A 23502-nucleotide genomic window follows, 5' to 3' on the forward strand; every position below is an offset into this window, starting at 1 on the left:
ATTATAAGTTAATCTTGTAATAATTTATTCGTTGTGGTTTAAAATTTATTTTTGTTATTACAATAATAAATATATTATTGTAGACACGTACGTATGAAAATAAGTGCGTGGACAAATCTATTTATCACTACTCCGCACATCCTGAATAGTCGTCTAATCAGGTTTTCTAAATGAGGGCAGTACCAAGGATGATCGTCATTTCCTCTCCTGTCAGATACCACCTCCGCATAATTGTTCGTAATTATAATACTGTCATTATTAACACTCGTAAAAAAGAATTGATTCAAAAAACCTACTGTTTCTGTTATACATCAGAGGTCTGTTAGGGTATGTTCTAGATGTATCCACAAAACTTGCTTCGCAATTAGTCTAGACAATAGTACATTTTAATTCGTAGATGTTAATTGAATTGATTAAAAAAGGATAATATTTCAATTATCTTAAGAAGCACGAATCAAGTACATAAAACTTTATCGTCTCATTATTGCATCAGATTAGATTGAATCATTGACATGATAAAACGAATCAGGATGTAATTTCACTCGTTCTTTAGACCAGAATCCGTCTCGAGTAAATTGTAATGTAAGAAGCAAGGAAGGAAGGAAGTATGAGTATAGGTTCGTTTTGTGGTCCCTGACCAGTCGGCACAGCTTCTTGGTCTTGGTCTATCCGGCAAGCAGAGGCCGGCGCAGCTGCCCAACGCGGTACATAGAGTTTGCTGGAGTGATTCGTTTTTAGTTGGTGGCCGACTTGCGTATGCGGAGGTGGTGTTTGCGCGCGTATATTATATGATCTACACGTAACATCAGTTTGTGTATTCAAGAGAATTTTAAATAGCAAGAATTTACAGAGATTTCAACATATCTGCAGTGGTTTTGTCTTTGTGTCGGCAATGACCAACGTCCATAGAACGTGGTTAGTTATTTTTATTAAATATTTTTTTTTTTCATCTATTATTGAATGAAAAATTGATTCACTGAATCAAACGTGTTTGACCAACATCGAATACATTTTTTAAGTTAAAAGTATATTTGCAAGAATTATTTGATTATTGAAGAATGATTTAGCTTTCTTGATGATGTTCTGATGTTGTTTGATGAATTAAATAATTTCTGAAATTTATTTTCAATTTCTCGTGACTATTATATGGTCATGAACAAATTTAACATTCATCATTTTACAAATAATCAAAATTTATCGTATCACTAGACTCTTCAGTGAAAACTAAACTGCCTTCTCGTGACTCACGAGGTCTTCTCAATTCTTAAGAGTCTAAGCATGCCGTTAATTCGTGCGCTAGGATGTATATGTATATATATATATTCTACGAACTTTCAGAAATTACTATGTAGATACACTTTCAAATACTATTAGGTTTTTATATAATTCTTAACCTTGATTTTTTATTCGCGCACAACTCTTTCAGGAACCTCAACCAACTTACTCTGCATTGATTATTTATTTTTCTATTACATCATATCCATCACCATTCATCAATTTCATTATAAAAATCCCTTAATTGTTTTGATTATCTTCTATCAAAATATTATCGTAGATTCATAAAATATTTTATTTCCTGAATTAAAAAGTTTGGAAATTTTTTCTTCTTTAACTCGACTTTTTATATCTGTGTGAAAAAAAGACATTTAGAGTATTAATAACTAAAGTTTATTGGATAGAAGAAGTAATTACAGCTTCATGTTTGAAAGATTGTAAATGAATGTAAAAATTCAAAATACTCAAATGTTTAATTTGTCTATTCATTGAACAGAAGTTAAAGAATTCTGAAAAGAGGCAAAAAGAAAATACAAGAGGGATGTTACATTCAACACGCTAACTCCGTTACATGTTTTTCTCGTGTACCCAAGTAATGGTTTGGATAACACGTGTTTTCCAGTGTCATTCTTCACAGCATTTGTTAGAGAAATTACGTTGGTTGACCTCCCGCATTATCCCTATTTTTTCTATTAACACTTCACAAAAAACGTCGATTTAAATTTTTTCATTCATCTTAGAAATAAAGTCTCGTGATTCTCAGCCCTTTCATATAAAAAGTTAATGCAATAATATGCGTATCAGTATAAATCAATTGGGTAGTATTAATTATGATAATAAACTAAATGATTTTCTAAATCAATAACTGAAGAAGTATGATTGTTTTTTATTCATAAAATAGATCTTATCTCATAAATATTCTCGTAATAATTTCAAAGAAACCTATATATTTTAACAAATGACACATGATTGTACAAAGATCACTTTTATCTGTAACTTAGCCGCCCCTAAAAAAGTTGAGGAAAGACATTCCACACATGTTCATTGATGCAGTGCTTAAGTATTCATGAGAATTGAATGGTAGTGTTTCTTTAAAATGAAAAATATTTATGTCTGACATGATTGAATGAAACTTATGCACATAAATTTTTCATGTATTTATTTAAGATAGTTAAGAGTATAACACATTCATTTCTAGATTTGTTACTACTCAGAATTTCATCATGATGCTCAAAAAAAAATAAATTCTTATTTCTTTCATTAATTATTGTTCATAACGAAATTAAATCCCACAATCCTAGTATTTCAATGATTATTCATTAATTAATTTGGCAATAATTAATATTCAAACTCGTAAAATTGAAAAAATGAGGAAGAGAAATTTGATGTATTCTGTGCTAAAATATTACCACCATAAAAGTCGGGTTGGGAGGAAGTGATGACTTCTAGGTACAGATAAATATTATGGTGTAATATTTATAGAACAATATAACATTGACGTAAGCTACCGTTGAAAATTTTTTTTTCGTTTCACAAATCAATTTTTTATTTTTTTTGGTATGAGTTAAATCATATTGATTTGTAATGTTAACATTTCTATTTTAATATTTGTTTATTTATGTATTTTCGCTAATGCTAAAATGAAATTACATCTGTAATCTTTTTGATATTTATTTGTTTTAATATCAAAGCATGAATTTAAATGACTAAGATTTAAGTTATTTCTTCCACGCGTTATTTTATCTTTTTAACTCTTAATTTCGTACGTTCAGTTTTTTATTTGCTTAATAATATGATAAACATGCAGGGTATTCAAGTTTTATCTATTTACATTTTTTGCTACAATGCTTGTTGCTATCATGTGTAATATATCGTCTCTCATATATTCTTTTACTAATCTCAATCTTTTTACACTATAAAATTTCATGATAGTTTACGTTGTCGTTATGTTTATTGCTAAGCTTCGTCAGCGTATGTTACTCTGATGTTGCAAAGACCTCAAACGCGCTGTGCTTGGTTGCTTTTAAGTTACTTGTATTTCCTCGACGCACCCAATATATATTTCTCACCATAAAATATCTATCTTGCTCCTTTACTTATGTACATACGTTGTTTTCACTTCTTCTTTGTGCCTTCACATGCTTAGCTAGTCAGTTTTTGTTTGCCAAGTACACGCGAAAAAGCCTCCTTTCGTTGTCATATCCTTTTTTTTCTCTTTACATGCGTGTTGTTAAACAAACCCGGTGGTATTCTACTGAATTGCTCATTTATTATCAAATATACTAATAACTTTAATTTTATCATTATTAAAATAAGCATAATAATTTTTTTTTATAAAATGAAATGATTATTTTTAATAATCATTAAATTTTTATGTCTAAAATGAAAAAGAATGTAAACCACCCTTGGGCAGACAGAACAGAGTAATTTTTAATTTTTTTAAATCACTGGAAATCTCGAGAAAATCCAAATGTTTAGTAATAAAACGCTTAAAGTGTTTAATAATAATAAAACACCTGTTTACAATGTTAAACACCATGAACAAGCGTTTAAAATTCATCTACAAAATTACTATAATTTGTTTATGGCATTTAACATTATAAACACTTTGAGTGTTTAGTTTCTAAACACTTGGATTTGTAGTGAGATATACTAAAATAAATTGATAGATGTAGAAACAATATCGGACTCCTTAGATGAACTATTTAGCCTTTAACATCTATAGTATTGCTATCATAGCAATATTTCGCTGGTTCATACGATTAAGATAGTTGTGACAGCTATCTAGATAGTTATAATAGCTATCCAAATAATTAGAGTAGTCATAAGGATTGATGTGATAGCAATCTACTGAAACTATACTTTGGATTGGTCCTACAGCAATATATTATCTCGTGATAGTAAAAGTTATCTTGCAAAATAGTAAAATTGTCTCTTTACTTCTATTCCATAAGTACTCTAGAGTACAGCTGTTCTTCTCTTGCAGAGTAAATTTTATTTTATCTGTGTAAAGTATGATGGTTATCCTAAATGGCAAGGAAATTTTTATTCTATCCTTTTCTCCATGTAGAAATTGAACAAAATTAGGAATATTTTTAAAATTATTTGTTACATTTTCCTTTAGAAATAATACGATTTTCAAGATTATACTTGGATTATTTTTATGACTTTTCCTTTAAAAGAATCATGACGCAAGTGCTGTCTCGCCGTCTTCTCGGTGCAGACAGCCTGGCGTCGATTTGAGATTGACCTTCAGTTACATACATGTGAATATGATAAAATTGTGTTCTTTTACGATATTCCTAATTTTACTTAAAACAAAACGTATGATGTCACTGAGAAACTAAACTTTTTAGATTTTAACATAATTAAGCGTGGCGATAAGTGAAGACTTCTCTATCTCTGATTGAACTCCGATAGAGAAAGTCACGCTTTCGTATCAAATCTCGATTAAACTGTATAAAATTCATAAACTTAGTAAATCAAAAAATAATTTATATCTAAGAATAATGAAAATATTTAAAATTTTCTTGAAATACCTCGAAATGTGCAATTTTATCTCCAAGCTTTCTCCAATAATATCAATAGTTGTAAATAATACATTTTTTCATGATAATTATGATGATTATTTGCAAGTAATTTAGTGATATAGTAAATTTAGAGAAGTAATTTTAATATAAAAGGTGTAGTATAAATATATACATAAATTGAGAGTTAATTTATATTGGAAAGTAATCATGGTTATCTGAATAAATATACTACGAGTCATTGAATACTATAATGCCTTTACATTTACCATGTCCTACGTGATACATATCCTAAGTTAATGGAGTACAGATATTACGATCAGTAATCGAATAGCCATGCATGAATAAAAAAGTTGAAAAAATTGATAAAAACTTAAGTAAGCTAGCAGGGCATGACTTTATCATTAATGCTGTAATATGATTAAAATACTTTTAATCATACAAGCATTCAACTTCTTTTTCACTAATTTTATTGATATTATGCAGAATTTTGAAAAAAAAAACACCTTCGATAGTTACAACTTGAGGAGTAATTAATCAGAAAAAAAAAAATTTTAATATGAATGATAATTTAATAATAATAATGATAGCAATGATGAGGAAACTTAATAAAAATTTAATGACATTAATTACATCAGAGTTAATCAGGCTGCGGCTACAAGAGGTGTTGTGGCTGCAATCTGTGTTAAGTGGGTAATTCCCAAGATCAGCATCCACGAGGAATTTTTCACTTATTAAGAATTTCTTTGATATAATTGCGTAGGCTGAGATACGAAGAGTAATGTCCGTCCGGATAATGTTTGTTTCCCGGATGTAAATATGCTTCTATCTCATCCCCCGCATTTCCTTATATCCTTAAGTGTTTAAATTAAGTTGCGTACTCAGAACATTCTTCCATCTTTAACTGATAAAAAAATTGAAATAAAATAAGAAAATGTTGTTTAAAAATGTTAATATTAAAAAATAATTCAGATGGTTTAAAATCGAGACATTCGAAATGTAAGCAGTCCCAATTAGTCCAGTCAATATAGGAGGCTTGGCTCCATTTGTCTTGAAAATTTTTGTACAAAGGGCAATTTTTAATTTTCTAATGTCAAAATATCCGTAATGACCTGTAGAAAAAATGTGCCCAAAAACGAAAGTGCGCTGATTTTTTTTTATATGATTTTTTCGCATTTTAGTGGTCCCGTGTATCTAAGCGAGACAGCACTATAGGCGGCACCACGTGCTAGAGAAGGACATAACTATCGGAATGAAAAAATCGTATTTTCGATAAAAAAAATGGAGTTTTCTTGTTCAATATTATTTTATTAATTATTTGATATTATTATTAATTTGATATTTTTTTTTATTTTTTGGGTCGAATATTTGCCTAAAATAAGTAAATAAATAATGAATGAATATAATAAATAAATATATTATTTACTATAATGAAGAAATTTTTTATACATAAATAAAAAAACAAATTTTTATAAATAAATGAAAAAATTACCAACTTTAAGAAATTGATGATTTTGTAGGTTTTTTTGTTCATCAAATAATTAATAAAATAATATTGAACAAGAAAACTCCATTTTTTTTATCGAAAATACGATTTTTTCATTCCGATAGTTATGTCCTTCTCTAGCACGTGGTGCCGCCTATAGTGCTGTCTCGCTTAGATACACGGGACCACTAAAATGCGAAAAAATCATATAAAAAAAAATCAGCGCACTTTCGTTTTTGGGCACATTTTTTCTACAGGTCATTACGGATATTTTGACATTAGAAAATTAAAAATTGCCCTTTGTACAAAAATTTTCAAGACAAATGGAGCCAAGCCTCCTATATTGACTGGACTAAATCCCTTGACTGAATAGTGAAGACCCTTTTTTACCTTTGCGTCTCATAAATGTCGAGATGCTGTTTCAATAGCGTGCCTACAACCGATTATTTTCCGCACGGGCCATTTTTTGCTCCTCAATCGTGGCTAGACGGCTTCGCTCATGCCTCTATCTAATTTTGCTTCCTTCTCCTCTTTTTACATTCTCAATCGTTTGATGAAATTTTTTTCTTATTTTCTATCTATTTAACATCGATTAATCATTATACAAAAAATGTAGAAAAAATGTCTTTTCTACATTTATTATTGTTAATATTTCACAAAACTGATAAAATTATCTGATGAAATATTCATGAAGTGTCATGTAATATGACTTTACAAACACTCGTTGAAGATAATTTAATCATGATTTTAGTCTTGTTATTAGCGAGGAATTGAGAAAGTATCAGTGAAAAAACTAATATGCTACTACGTTAAATGAATAGAGATTTAAACATAGTGTCAGCACAGCAGCATATAATAGGGTAAAAGTTTTGTTTGCTCTTCCATGAATATGTAAATTTATCGAAGACACACTAAGAGTTACATAGCTGGTCTGACGGGATACCAGATATCTGTAACTATAGCACTAACGAACAGACCGCCAACATCAGGTGATTCTTCTTTATTCCTCTTTTATAAGTCGTGAAAGTTATATTGAAAAATATGCACTTACCATAGTAGCTGTGCTAAGTTATTTAAATTGTTTTTTTACATTTTTCCCTCTTCAATATTATTCTAAAGATTTTCCCTTCAGCAAACTATTACTTAATAAGATAAATATTGAGAATGGCAGAATTTTTAGAAAAATTTATCATGCATTAATGTTTTTTAAATAATTTTAATTTCAATTGGTTATTAAATATTGTCAGCTAAGGTAAATGGTTTTAAATTTATTTTTCATAACCCTTGAAAAATATATACCATTGAAAATTGAACATTAACATAATAATATCTTTTAATTTTTATCAGAACCGGAAACATCATGAAATAAATGATTTAATTCTGATTCATCTTTACATTGGAAAACACAATCACCATAGATAAAGTTGAATAAGCTATGATTCTTGGTAAATTATCAAATCAAAATACTGCATTTTTAAGTCATCGATTAAATTACGTAATAGTTTATTTTATCTGAATTGTTAGAAATGAAAGAACTAAAGTTTAATTTAAAATAAAAAAAAATTCTATCTATTCTATGTAGCATGTCTGTATTTTTCTTATTTCTTAATATTATCTCATATAAGATATATCTGTAGCTCTTGATGCAAGTAAAAACGAAAGAATTCAAGTACTAAAAAAAATACAGATAACTTACAAGGCTTGGTGGATAGGAATAGAAAAAAGAGCGGAGGAGAATAATGAACAGATGGTCGATGATATAATTATAAGAAATTCTTTCCAATGTTTTATGATCATTTGTTTATTTAATTTTTCATTTTTAAGCTTCATCAAAGTTTTCTAAAACAACTTTCATCGTTAGATGTAAAAAGAGATGAAATAAGTTAAATATTTTTTTTAAAATGAACTTTTTTAATTACAGGTCATTGGTATTATTAGTATCAATAGCAATATGGCAAATCACCGACACTGCAGCCAAATATGTAAGTAATAATAAATTAATAATCAATTAAAATTTTTTATTTTGTTCAATCAAACATAAACATTTTTTGTTACAATCGTGTATTTGCTAATCTTATGTAAAAGGGCTTGAAAGTAGATTTAATCATGACCTTGGAGGAATAAAGTTGCAAGTGTATAGCAGAAAAAGAAGGAAAATAAGATGAAATAGGAGGAAGAATGTCTCGCAGCCTGAACGAGTCCCGCCGGCATTCTTCTAACTTTTATTACCTTCCCACATAAACGCCAATAAGCTGCAGCTTCGAGTTCATTCGATCACTGTTTTCCATTCTTATTTTGTTTTTTTTCATCAACTCTAACTGTTCGAAAAATCATTCATTAATATTTACACTGAATTATAGTTTATATAAAAAAGAAGATATGCTAAATGACAATTTTTTTAATCAAACATAAAAGTTTAATGACTTGCACATAATTGAAATATTAAAAAGCAATTTTGTCGTATTACTAAAAAATGCCATAATAAAAGTAATCAATTCAATATTAAGATGCATCATAAAAGAGGCCGTAAGTAATATAATGATATAAAAATGAGTAAAAAAATTTTTGTACATACACTACGTTTGATATTCACCTCTTCATAGCATTAAATTCAATTTTATACCATGAATAAGAATGTGGCTCCAAAAAAAAAAAAAATTAATTTTATTCTGAATATATTGATGACTAAAATATGTAGTACGTGTTTGTAGTGATTGAATCATCTTCATCTGTTTAATTATTGGTAAACATAACGCAATAGTGTTTGACAAACTGTGACTCAGAGTTAATTTAGTACATCGAAGTCAAGGAAAATAATTATTTCCCCTAAAGGCAACTAATCTCTGATGATAATAAAATCATGACATGTCTACGCTATGTAACTTAATTTTATTTATGACGTGTTTCAGCATCATATTAAATTTCGACATGGTAAACATAGAAGACGACACACGGAAGGATATCTTCCAAGCAGTTTTGTGACAGACAACAATGATCCTGAAGAAGGACTTTGGGGAGCATGGTCAACACCAAGTTCATGCTCTCGATCCTGTGGTGGTGGTATTGCTTATCAGACCAGGCATTGCTTGGATGTTGAGTAAGAATTATAGCCTTGTTATTTTTTATTTATATATTTTTACATTTCCAGCACCATTAATTTCGGATTTCATCACTCCAAAATCAGAGATAACTTATTTTACAATCAGATTTCATTGATTATTTATGATGATGAAAATTTTTAATTAATTTAACACATAGATTGTGATAGTTTGGTGATTGTATGAAGAAGACATGAAATTGAAAAATTTGTGAAACAAAAGATTATGAGAAGAAATTAATCGCCAGCAGTGCATGAAAGAATCACACGAGTGTGGTGGTTTGTTTGAAATATTATTCACTAGAAACCGGTTTTGTCAGTAACCCAAATTTAATAGCGACCTCCTAGCAACTCTCGTGCAAAAGAATTGAATTATTAAGAAGTAAAATAGAATGGAAGATTCAAACAATAATGAAAGAGAGGTGCAGAAAAAGGTCCCACTTTCAAAACATTTTCCATAGGAAATTTATAACTCATTTTCTTTTATTTCTTTCTTTCAAATTTTATTTTTATCCTATGGGATATAAATTATTTCTTCAACTATATTTTGATAATGACTTAGAATAAAATTATGAATGCAACCTGTAAACATTGAATGAATTGCAAAAGTGTATAAACTACAGTTAATTGTCATTTTTAGATCTAAAACCTTTTAACTTTGCTAGAATTGTTTTGAAACTTGATTTTTATTTTTCGTTTACAGTAGCAATGGTTATGACAGGTGTACAGGAGCAAAAAAAAGATTTTTTTCGTGTAATATCCAAGTAAGTGAGCTGAAAAAGAGTTGTAATTCATAAAATAATAATTCTATTCAATAGTCAAAGAGATTTATCGATTGAATGAACTTTTATCATAGCCATGCCCCAATCCAGTGGACTTTCGAGCTGAACAATGTGCTGAGTTCAATTCTAAACCTTTCGAAGGTGTATTTTATGAGTGAGTATTATAAAATAATTTCAAATTTAAAAATATTAAATCAACATTACACATACAAGTACTCTTGAATATCCATATGTTGTTGTTATGGTTTGATCGTGCAAATTTGCAGTTCTTTGATATAAAAACATTGGTGGAAATAAAATGATTTTTTTATTGCAGATGGATCCCCTACACCGGTGCACCTAACAAGTGTGAATTAAACTGTATGCCTCGAGGCGAAAGGTTTTTTTACAGACATAAACGCAGTGTAATCGACGGTACGCCGTGTGATGTCGAAAAAAATGATGTTTGTGTGGAAGGAAAATGCATGGTAGGCATAGCTTAATTTTACTTTTTATGATTACTTTCTCCCCTTCTATCAAAAGAAATTACAATATTTATAAAAGTTCGAGAATGATATTACCCGTTACAATAATTCTAGGGAAAAAATAATCTAATTATAGTGAACCAGGGTGTATTTTATCTTACAAACCTTTCATTAAAATTTTTTATCACCTTGATATTTTGTAAAAACATCACGAAGACGAGTAAATTTGATCGATTTCATGGTACCAAAAAATTGGATTCAGCAGATTGGCGTAATGAATTTTTATATGATTTTTAGACAGTGGGATGCGACATGATGTTAGGCAGCGATGCACGAGAAGATGCTTGTAGAGAATGCGGTGGTGATGGTTCCGATTGCAATACTGTCAACGGCTCCTTCGAGACCAATGACCTTCAAGCCGGTAAGTAAATCTTGAGATTAGTCTTATGACCTTTTCCCACACTTTATAAGCATACATAAGCTTTGTTATTCTAATTTTTATCTTCATATGCTTGGTTCATTTCTTCTAGGATATATTGACATACTTCTTATCCCTGAAGGGGCAACAAATATAGTTATTAAAGAAGTCGCACCATCCAATAACTATCTTGGTAAAACTTTTCATTTAATTCACTTGTTTTCTAATACTATATTCATAAATTATCGGTATATCATGTATATTATTGAGATTAATGAGATGATTAAATAGTAATTTTTCTATTTGAATGTAACTAGCAATTCGTAATACAACGGGTCATTATTATCTAAATGGCAACTGGAGAATAGACTTTCCCCGAAGCATAAAATTTGCTAACACGATATTTCATTATTCAAGAGATCCACAAGGTTTCTCCGCACCAGACATGATTACAGCTTTAGGACCAACTAATGAAGCAATTTACGTAGTGGTAAATACGTACAATTATTATATACTTATTTACGAGTCGTGTTGAAGAATATTCATTGTTTTCTTTTACAAAAAAAAGCTCTAAAAAAATTTTCTCCCCATTTAAAGCTACTTTACCAAGATCGAAATGTTGGGGTTCAATATGAATATAGTATTCCTAAAAAATTGGCACCTCAAGCTGATCCAGATAGTTATACTTGGACTGCTGATGAATTTTCTGAATGCAGTGTATCATGTGGTGGAGGTAAAATTTTGTAATTATTTTTTAGAACTGTTATTATTTCCGTTGAAACAAATGTTAAATCGTAAAAAATGAATAAACAGGTTATCAATCTCGACAAGTAATGTGTATCCGACGTCGTGATAATGAACAAGTTGACGACCATCTATGCGATCTACAGTTGGAGCCAGATGATACTCAATCTTGCAATGAAGAAGCGTGTCCACCTCAATGGGTTGAAAGCGAATGGACCCCGTGCAACAAACTTTGTGGTGAGGGCGGTGAACGTACGAGAGAAATCAAGTGTGAACAAATCATCGCTGGTGGTATACCCACCGTTGTCGATGACTCTGTGTGTATCGAGAAAGTCGGTGTTAAAAATGAGACCACCCAGAAATGTAATGAAAATGTTGAATGTCCTATGTGGCATATCGGACCTTGGAAACCAGTAAAATTTATTTTATTTTATTGAATTAAAATCCAGACTTGTAAATAACAATCACAATTTTAATTACAATTATTTTATTATGTAGTGTGATCATCTTTGTGGAAAGGGTAAACAAACAAGAAAAATAACATGCTACAGAAAGAATGAATCGGGTAAAATAGAAGTTTTACCCAATTCCTCATGTGAAGGTGAAATGCCAGAAAGTGAAAAGCCCTGTGAGTTGAGGCCATGTGCAGGACTTGATTGGGTCGTATCTGAATGGAGTGGAGTAAGTTCATTTATTTTACATCTCTTGAATAAATCTCAGAAAATGGCTCTTTATGCGGCTTTTCTTCTAGCAATTATTTTTATGGTGTTTTTATTATTGTTATTAGTGTAATGATAAATGTGGACTAGTTCAAGAAACAAGAACAGCTCATTGTACAACTCAGGATGGTACAGTTTATCCAGATGATAAATGTGATCCCGACAAAAAGCCTGAATTAACACGAGAATGTGAAAGTGCTAAGGACTGTGAATACCAATGGTATACGACTCAATGGAGTGAGGTAATTTACAATTTTTTTAAATTATGAAATTACATTGGATGACAATATATAAATAAGAACATATATTACAGTGTTCAGCAAAATGTGGAAAAGGTGTACAAACCCGTATAGTTTTTTGCGCTACCTTCGAAGATGAAACGACTCTGAAAAAAGTGTCAGATGACAATTGCGATGCTGCAAAACGTTACAATGATACAAAAGAATGTACTGCCGACATAGTTGAGTGTAAAGGTGAATGGTTCGCTGGACCGTGGAGCAAGGTTTGTTTTTGCTGATATTGATTGATTTTATCTATTTTATGCATCATACATCATGTGCATTATTACAGTGTTCGAAACCGTGTGGAGGCGGCGATATGACTCGAAAGGTAATATGTATGAAGAACAACATGAGTGTTTCAGTAAGTGAATGCGATGAAGATTCTATCATGTTTTCGACTGAAGAGTGCAATAAACATCCTTGTAGTGAAGGTAGTGAATTGAGAAAGTTTTTTATTTTATTTATTACTCGACTGCCACTCAGATCTCTTTTATATGTTTTTTATTTACAATAGGAATGCCAATTTTTTTATCATTGATTTGAGTTAATAAATTTTTATAGACGAAATTCTACCGGTAGAGCCCATGATGAGTACCATTCCACCTGATGAAGACGATGAGTGTGAAGTATATGAAGATGAAGATTATGTTACAATGACTTCAATATTAACAAGTGATGAAGATGAACAAACTGGCTCAACAGAATCGTCTAGTGATATTAAATCATCTATGGACACCGATTCTACAGTTTCTGATGACATTATGCTGAGTGATTCTCCACGTGGAGATACAGCACCTACAGATATTGGAAGTGGTTATGGAAGTGGAGAAGGTAGCGACGACGATATCCTTAGTACTCTTTTTACTAATATTCCGGTATCAGGCAGTGATTTATCTACCTTCGAAGGCAGTGGAGCATCTGTCGATGATAAGCTTACAACTATAGATATAAGTAGTATTGAAACCGTGAGTGCTTCATCAGAAACTTCTTTAGGTATTACTGATACCACAGAAAAATCGACAACGGTAGAATCATCAAGTTACAGTGGTATTACTGATGTTACATTCGATGAAACTTCTTCTGTCACACAGCAATCATCCTCTGATGAAACATCATCAATATTTTCAACCTTGTTCTCATCATCTACTTTGTCATCATTATTTTCCTCATCATCAGATACGAGTACTGAAATGGAATCATCAGAATCTTCTAGTTCTTCACCTTTATCCACTGATAGTATAATGACTGATAGCTCCACTGTTTCATCTGCATCAGAAATAACTGACGCAACAGAGTCAACATCTGACTCATCTTCAGATGTGACATCAACCGATGAAACTCAATCATCAACTGTGTCATCCTCAGATACAACACTATCAGCATCTCAATCATCTACAGTATCATCTTCTGATGAAACAGAGTCAACGTCTGAATCCTCTACAGTGTCATCCTCTGATGTAACATCAACTGATATGACGGAATCAACAATGTCAACATCTTCTGATGAAACAGAATCAACATCTGAATTTTCAACAATGTCAACATCTTCCGATATAACAGAATCAACACCTGAATCGTCTACAATGCTTTCTTCAACTTCAGATACATCATCAACTGATGCATCACAATCAACATCTGAATCATCTTCAGATGAAACATTAAGTACAGATGCAACAACAGAAACGAGTGATTCTACTACTGATTTTAGTTCTTCTGAAATTTCGACTACATCAGATCGATCAACAGCAGGGACTACTACAAAATTGCCTTTCAGTATTTTACCCATAGATGGAGAAAGTGAAATTGAAAAACCTCATGAAGGAACAACAAAATTGTCAACGAGTGATGTAACTTCTGAGTCGACATCACCGGACATGAGCACTACTGAATCTTCAGGTTCTACCGAGTCATCTATGATGACAACATCATTTGAAGATTCCACAACATCTAGCAGTACCGATACATCTTTAAGTACATCAGAGGAAACAACTTTAACAGGAATTACAGAGTCATCTTCATCCAGTACAATGGAATCTGAAAAAATGACAGAGTCCGGTGAAACGACGGAAACAACAGAATCAATGGAAACATCTACTCCGTTTGGATCTAGTACAATGACAAGTGAATCCGAAAGTTCGTCTGTATCAGAAGAGACAAGTCAATCAAGTGTAAGCACAGAAGTTAGTATGTCTACTGAATCTGTGACAGATGCATCGAGTACTTCTACTGAAACTTCAGTATCTGGCGTTACTGAGATGACTGATGAAGAAGATACAGATTTGACCAGCAAATCAAGTGTATTGGATCTATTTACTACAGCTAATCCTCTCAGCACAGCAATTGCCAAAGAGCATAAGCTTCGAAAATGCAAAATTAAGAGGAAAAAGAAGACTTGTAAAACTTCTAAATTTGGTTGTTGTTACGATGGTGTTAGTGAGGCTCAAGGGCCATTCGGTAAAGGTTGTCCTACACCTGAAACCTGTGCCGAAACTAAATTCGGATGCTGTCCAGATGGTGTTTCTGTTGCAACTGGACCTAATAATGACGATTGTCCATCATCACATTGTAATGAGACTCTTTTCGGTTGTTGTCAAAACGGAATAACTCCTGCTGAAGGCAATGATTTCGAAGGATGCAAAAAACCTTGTAATGAAACTGAATTTGGTTGTTGTCCTGACAAAGAAACACCTGCTAGTGGTAAAAATAATTATGGCTGCTGCAATACTACCAAACATGGTTGTTGTCCAGATGGTATAGAAGCTGCAAGTGGTCCTAACCAAGAAGGCTGTAAAAAGAAATTAGAAGAAGATAATAAGACTGATTGTTCAAACTCTACTTATGGTTGTTGTCCTGACGGTCAAAAACCAGCTACTGGAATCAATTTCGAGGGATGCGGAGTTATTAACACCGATAATTGTTCAGCTTCTTACTTTGGATGTTGTTCTGATAATGTAACAGCAGCATTAGGACCAAATGGAGAAGGTTGCCATGCTCCATGTGAATCATCAGAATTCGGATGTTGCCAAGATCGAGTAACTCCTGCTCATGGTCCTAATGGTGAAGGTTGTTGTTTAACTTCACCATATAAATGTTGCCCTGATAATATTCTTCCCGCACGTGGTCCAGATCTTTACGGTTGTGGCTGTCAATACACTCGTTTCCGGTGTTGCCCAGATAACACCACAGCTGCACGTGGGCCTAATAATGAAGGATGTGGGTGTGAATATACCACACATGGATGCTGTCCAAATAAATTTACCCCCGCAACTGGACCCAATTACGAAGGATGTCCGTGTTATACCTATCAATTTGGTTGTTGTCCAGATGGAATAAGTATTGCTAAAGGGCCTCGTGGTCATGGATGTAATTGTGAAACCACAGAATTTAAATGTTGCTCAGATGGAAGAACACCAGCAAAAGGACCGAACTTTGCCGGATGTGCATGTGATGCTTCTAAATATGGCTGTTGTCCAGATGGTATTGAAGAAGCACAAGGTGACCACTTTGAAGGATGCCGAACTGTGCCAACTCCGCCAGGCAGTGCTTGTTCACTTGCTAAAGATCGTGGATCATGTCGTGACTTTAGTGTTAAATGGTTCTTTGATACTGAGTATGGTGGATGTTCAAGATTTTGGTATGGTGGTTGCGAAGGCAATAACAATCGCTTTAATACTCAAGAAGAGTGTAGACAAGTTTGTGTCGAACCGAAAGGACGAGGTAAATTAATATATAATTTATCTTTAAACGATAAAATTTTTTTCAAGTTAGGAGGTTTATAATAATATTAATTGGATTATAGATGCTTGTTACCTTCCAAAAAGCACTGGCCCATGTGAAGGATATCATCCAATGTGGTATTACGATACTGAAAGAGAGCAATGTGGCCAATTTATTTACGGTGGCTGTCTCGGTAATGATAATAAATTCGAGACCCGAGAAAAATGTGAAGACCTCTGTGTTATTCCTGATGACATTGGTACTATTGAATTTAATTAGCTTTAAAGTAATAAGTAAGATTTTTTAATGTTAAAATTTAAATTTTTATTTTAGATCCTTGTGAGTTAGAGAAAGAAAAAGGTCCATGCAATGGTAATTATACTCGTTGGTACTTCAACAAAGAATCTCAGATATGTGAACAATTCCAATATGGAGGTTGCAAATCCAATACAAATAACTTCCCGACTGAAGCTGCTTGTCATCAACAATGCCTTCAACCGGGCCGCCGACGTGGTAAATCATGTTTATATTTTTTTAAATACAAGTATGAGATGCAATAATAATTACATAGAAGTGAAGAAAAAATAACTCTTGAATTGCGATGAATAATATTATTATTATTATTATTCAAGAAATTCGATTCAATCATTTTTCAGTAATTAACGAAGTTTGTATATTGGAGAAAGATCCCGGACCATGTTCAGGATCTTTGCTGCGTTGGTATTTTGATGAAAAACTTGGAGCTTGTAGGCAATTTGTCTATGGCGGTTGTAAAGGCAACGGCAATAAATTTCGCACACGCGTGGCGTGCGAACGACGTTGTCTGGTTCGAGGTACAAGCAAAAATCAAAGCTTCACACTTGAACTGATAACTAGCCAATTTTCGTAACACGCTGGACACAAAAATTGTAATGCTGTATTTTTCGTTGAACTAATTTTTTCTGTAGAATTTTTTCAAATTTTTTGACACTATCGACATTGAAGGTGGTGGTTTTAGAATTCGTACACGTATTAAATTAATTATTACGTTTCATTCAATTGATAAAATTAATTATACTTTCATCGACCGTTGCCTTTCACGTAATTGTTTTTAATGCCTATATCAGTTCCCTCATAAAATATGAAATTCTAAATACTGATTTTTATTCAATATTATCGTAACAAATAATTTATATTGCACCATTAGCTTTTTATGCATGTTAAAATATTATTTGATAAAATGATACAGATTATTGTTTACTGCCACGAACCGAGGGTAATTGCACAGAAAAATATCCTAAATGGTACTTTGATCCATCGGAAAATCGATGCATGCCATTTTATTACACGGGATGCAATGGAAATAAAAATAATTTTGATACTAGAGAAGCATGTGAACTTGATTGCCCACCCAAGATTGGTAAGCATGAGATGTTTAAACGGCACGAAAGTTACTTTCACTTATCAAATCTCACTATCACTTTGTCCTTTAATTAACAAATCATTTATGCTAATTAATAAATCTACATCTTGAACTAAACTATTAATTTAGTGTATAAGAAGAACGTTGATGCACAAGACTAACTCACTAACTGTCTCTTTGATACGTAGAATATCCATTTTAATCAAAACAGTAATGGAAGAATCTATTCATTAGTATAAATCAATTTTTATATTCGTTTTTTTTTCATCAGCCACTTAAACCTCCACTTGTAAACAAATACTTAATATTGATAAAAAAATTCTCATCACGATTTGTATAAAGTAAATAATTAGCTTTTCAATCATTTAGAGCAAGACATCTGTCTTCTTCCTGCTGTGCTTGGAAAATGTCACAATTACACTCAACGATGGTACTATGATTCCTTCGAAAAACGTTGTCGACAATTTTATTATGGGGGATGTGAAGGAAATGAAAACAATTTTCTCAGCGAACAGGAATGTTCTAACCGCTGTGAAACCTCAGGCACTCCACCGCCAACTCAACCTCAAAGATTTTCGCCAGGTAAATAGAAAAAAAAATATTCTAGAAAATTATTAACAGAGATTATTAATATCTTCATACATTACAGCAATGTGTTTCCTTCCATATGAGCATGGACCATGTACTAATGAGCAAACCAAGTGGTTTTATGACAGCCGAGACGGTACATGTAAGCAATTTAATTATGGAGGTTGTGCAACTAATGGGAATAAATTTGAATCTCTTGAAGAATGTGAATATCGCTGTGGCAATATACAAGGTATGTAATTATAAAGTTTAAAATATATAATAGAAGTTAATTTCTATTGGAAATTATATATTTATTCTTAATAATAGATGTATGCAGTATGCCGAAAGTGATAGGACCTTGCAGCGGATCATTAATGCAGTTTTACTATAATCGTGATACTGACACTTGTGAAGAATTTGAATATAGCGAATGTGGAGGCAATAAAAATCGATTCCAAGACCGTGAAACTTGCGAATCTAGATGTAAACGAAGACCAGCAGTTGTTAGACCTGAACCTCCTACATCAGCACCAACACCATCTTCTGAAATTGTACCTAGTAGTCCTATATGTACAGCTCCAGTTGACGCCGGATCATGTGATCTAGATATTACTGCTTATTATTATGATTCGAGAACTGGTGTTTGCCAAGCTTTCTTATATGGCGGATGTGAAGGAAATGCTAACAGATTCCAAAGTGAAGAACAGTGTGAACGACTTTGTGGTCGCTTCCAAGGTCAAGGTAATAAAATAATCTTTTTATGGCACAATTTTTTATAAAGCCAGCAACACTAATACATTTGTGATTTTAGAAGTGTGCAATCTTCCAATGGATAGTGGGCCATGTAGAGGCTCGTTTGCTAAATATTACTATGATTCAAATGCAAGAATTTGTCGACCATTCTACTATGGTGGATGTGACGGAAATGCTAATAGATTCAGTTCAGTTGCTGAATGTGAATCAGTTTGCTTACATCGTGAAGAACCCACTCCCCTCGGCAACAACACGGGACTTTCTCAACTCGGTAAAATTTAATGTCTAAACTTTTAAAAGTCTGTCATGTTAACTAAAAAACTACAAAATTAACAAATGGTTTGAGAATGCTTACAAATATAATTTTGCCAATAATTTAGCGATTTGTCATGAACCAGTGGATGTTGGGTCTTGTCTAGCTGGTAGTTTTAAAAGATTTTATTTTGATGAAGAACGTCAAACTTGCATGGGTTTTGTATATACTGGTTGTGGTGGGAATCGTAACAGATTTAAGACATTTGAGTCTTGTATGAATACCTGCTTTAGATGTGAGTTCTTTATTTATTTCTTTCTTCCATTTTTCGGACTATTGTTAAATAATAATTCGATTAATCATGAAAATAATAATTATTTGCATGTTTCTTTTTTTCTTTAACATCTATTTTGATTAATCACAACTGTTTAACTAATAAAAATTACATAAAATTAATTCATTTCATTTTTTCTTCATCTAGCCGCTAATAATGAGCTAAGTCCAGATAGAAATGAAACAAAGGATCCATGTAGCGATCAGGAAGACCAATGTAATGTTATTCAATGTCCTTATGGTAAAGAGGCATTTGTGGATGAACAGAACTGCGAGCGTTGTCGATGTGTTAATCCTTGTAGAAGCGTCCAGTGTTCTGAAGGTTCTCAATGTTCAATAACTTTAGTAGCTTCACCTAGTGGAGGAACAGAATACAGAGCAGTATGCCGTACAAGTAAGTATTGACATGATTTTATATTATTTTCAACTGAATACAATATTTTCTATAATATATAACTAATAATTTTCAGCAACAAAACCGGGACAATGTCCTCAGGTATCGAATAGTACTCGATGTGAAAGAGAATGCTCAAGCGATGCAGACTGTCCACAAGATTGGAAATGTTGTGATAATGGTTGTGGTACATCATGCTTAGAGCCAGCACTTGAACAACCACCTCCAGTACCCGTTCACAATATTACTGCACCACCGCATGGTGCTGAACCAGCTGCAATTCAACAACCAGAACAACCTCATGTTAGTGGCGAAGAAGGCGGTTACGTTCAAATGAAATGTATCGCCACTGGTAATCCTAAACCAGTACTAACGTGGAAAAAAGATGCAACAGTAGTAAGTATTTAACTCATACTATCAAGCACATAAATTACTGAAGTCTAGAGAATAAAATAATATTTTTATTAGATTAACGTATCGGAACCGAGAAGAAGAATTTTAAGTGATGGAACGTTAGAAATTATCAATTTATATAGTTACGATAGAGGTATTTACATTTGTATAGCTGATAACGGGCTCGCACCACCAGTTAAAACAGAATATCAATTGGAAGTAACAGGTAAAATTTTTTATAATTTGTGTATTTTTATGGTGTGGGAATTTATTTGTAGTCTTGTATTTAACAAAAACTGTAGTTAATTAATTTTTACATAACATTTATTAATTTACTTGAATGTATACTAATTAAGTTTGTTTGGCATGTGATTGTTTCTCGATACACTAGAACCTCATGATCGTTCAGCTGCTATCGTTGGTGAAACAAATTCATCTATAACAGTAGTCATGAATTCTCCAAGTGTGTTACATTGTTATGCTATGGGTTGGCCGCGACCTTCTGTTACTTGGTGGCATGGTGAACGTTTGCTTCCACTTTCCTCAGAGTCTTATGAACAAGACTCTGAATATACCTTATTAATCCGTTCAGTCACTATAACAAATCTTGGTGTATATACTTGTCAAGCATATAATGGTATTGAACGTCCAGCATCTTGGTCTATAACACTTCAAGCAATTGGTCCAGTTTATAATGTAAAACCTGAATATGCTGAGTATACTAAATATTTAGTTCAACCACCAAAAAGTCCTAACATAGATAGACCGCAATATCCTTATCGGCCTTCAAAACCAAACGAATTAGATACTTATCATCAAACTTATGCTCCAATTTATTCAGATAATAAACCTTATATCCCTCCAGTTATCTCTCTAACTGAATCTCCTCCACAACCAACTGTATTTAAAGGTAAGAGGGATATCTTCATGAAAGTTTATTTTACTTTACGCATTTGTCTTGTGCATCTATCTATTTTTTGCTTACGCATTATTTTAGAGCTTTTAAAGTATTGCTACCATTTTAATAAATAGATAAAATTATTTCCAATTATCTCAAAATTGTTTTTCAAAAATAGTACCAGTATCAGTGAACGTATCAACACCAAGCAATGAAGTTCAACATGGAAGTCAATTTAGTATCACTTGCAAAGTTGATGGTTATCCAATTCCACAAGTATTGTGGTACAAAGACAATGATATCATCCGTACCGATGGACGAGTCAGCATTTCCGGTAAGCATTTAAATTGATTAAATTTCATTTACCATATATTTATAACTATATTATTAAATATATATTTTCCTGTTTTAGAGTCAAACACACTTGTTGTTGATAATGCTGGTTCCAATGATACTGGTGTATATCGATGTGAAGCTTATAATGCATACTCAAGTAGTTCAGATTATCTAAAAATATCTGTTCAAGGTATGTATTGTTTTAAATTTTAAGCTCTGATAAATAATTAAATTTAAAAAAGATTACTTCATAAGAGTTTATTAATTACAGGTTCATATATTAGTGCAGACTGCATAGACACTAAATTCTTCGCACGCTGTGATTTAATTGTAATGGGAAAATATTGTCAACACCCATACTACGCAAAGTTCTGTTGTAGATCATGTACAGAAGCTGGTCAATTACCTGGTGGTTATCACAGTGTTAACAATGTTGTTAGAAAAAGACGATCCATAGGACATTTCTAGGCAGATAGTCAAGTAGATATATTTAAAAAAAAAATTAAAACTTGACGAATTTATTCAAACCCAATTTTAATAGTTCATTCAAGACGTATGATTAAGAAAGAAATTTCTTTGAAACGTCTAGAAAAGTAAACTGCATTCAAATAAGTCTCGTTCACTGCCAAAGTCTCAGAACGTTTATACGTAGATACTCATTAGAAGCAAAGGATAATTTTGATGAATAATTATGAAAATTTTTATAAACACGATCTGAAACTGATTAACTAGTCGTTAAGAAACTTCACATCAGTATTCTCTCAAGTCATACATAATTATATGAGAGATCATCAATACAGTTTTCATAATTACAGTTTTCCTCATAAATCTTTTTGATTAATCGTAACTAAATAATAGTGTCCATGTTCTGTAAGTACTGTTAACGTGTCATTGGAATATTCAATATTTTATTATATTCTATAATAGCATAAAAATAATAGACAATATACATCGTTCAATCAGAATAATATCATAGTTGAATATTTTGAAGTTTCTAAAAGTAATATTCTTATAAAAGATGAGAAAAAAGAATATTATCAGTAATTCGGAGGTGAAAACAATTTTTTATAAATATTTATCGATCGATATGTTTTTAAATAAAATGATTATTTATCGTCTTGATTATTTACTAAAAAAATCACTAATGAGCATTTCATATGAAATTTTATCATAGTATGTATAGAGATTTATAAGGTAATATTACTGCTTATTTAATAATTTTTTATGGATTAAATATATTTTATTTACATTATCATCGTTTTCATATAATATTGATAATAAATCAAAAAAATTTTGTCACAACTTGGAATTTGTTTATGCTAAAATATATTGAAAATAAAATTACGATTATAATAAAATTTAATTATTTGTTAAACATCTAATCATTCATATATTTCTAGTATAACAATGAATATTTATATGTCTTATTTGAAATTAGTGCCTTAAATAAATCTGTAAAAATATATATCAATATAAAATGCAATAATCTTATTTCTTAAAATGTAATATTTCATATATGATAGTAGTAAAATAGATTTAGAAAATATTTATAGTTACAATGTTAGGTACTTAGAAATATGTATAATGTAAAATTAATTTATGTATTCATATAAAAACTGCATGTTTTCGATAAATGTTTATTTTTGGCAGCACAACAAAC

General features: G+C 31.6%; 1 protein-coding gene across 4 annotated transcripts; it reads left to right on the forward strand.

Moving 5' to 3' along the window:
- Positions 1-639: 639 nt before the first annotated feature.
- On the forward strand, positions 640-23042 carry Ppn (Papilin). 4 transcript variants are annotated; one of them, XM_035080954.1, is made up of 31 exons: positions 641-915; positions 8210-8270; positions 9198-9385; positions 10089-10149; positions 10242-10321; positions 10484-10634; positions 10929-11052; positions 11162-11242; positions 11367-11539; positions 11647-11782; positions 11863-12206; positions 12292-12474; positions 12581-12754; positions 12826-13014; positions 13083-13224; positions 13355-16510; positions 16593-16769; positions 16844-17023; positions 17739-17909; positions 18282-18494; positions 18562-18732; positions 18810-19223; positions 19294-19506; positions 19616-19783; positions 19970-20215; positions 20292-20611; positions 20684-20834; positions 21000-21518; positions 21685-21840; positions 21919-22032; positions 22114-23042. In XM_035080954.1, exons 1-31 carry the CDS (start codon positions 893-895, stop codon positions 22308-22310), a joined length of 8676 nt encoding a protein of 2891 aa, XP_034936845.1. In that variant the 5' UTR covers positions 641-892; the 3' UTR covers positions 22311-23042. The 4 variants fall into 4 exon arrangements, with proteins under 4 accessions (XP_034936862.1, XP_034936845.1, XP_034936871.1 ...); XM_035080971.1 differs by lacking the exon at positions 17739-17909 and having other exon boundaries at positions 640-915; XM_035080980.1 differs by lacking the exon at positions 21000-21518.
- Positions 23043-23502: the final 460 nt, after the last annotated feature.

This window comes from Chelonus insularis, unplaced genomic scaffold (assembly GCF_013357705.1).
Source record: "Chelonus insularis isolate UGA/USDA-ARS -01 unplaced genomic scaffold, ASM1335770v1 contig_121_pilon, whole genome shotgun sequence".
NCBI classification, from domain to species: Eukaryota; Metazoa; Arthropoda; class Insecta; order Hymenoptera; family Braconidae; genus Chelonus; species Chelonus insularis.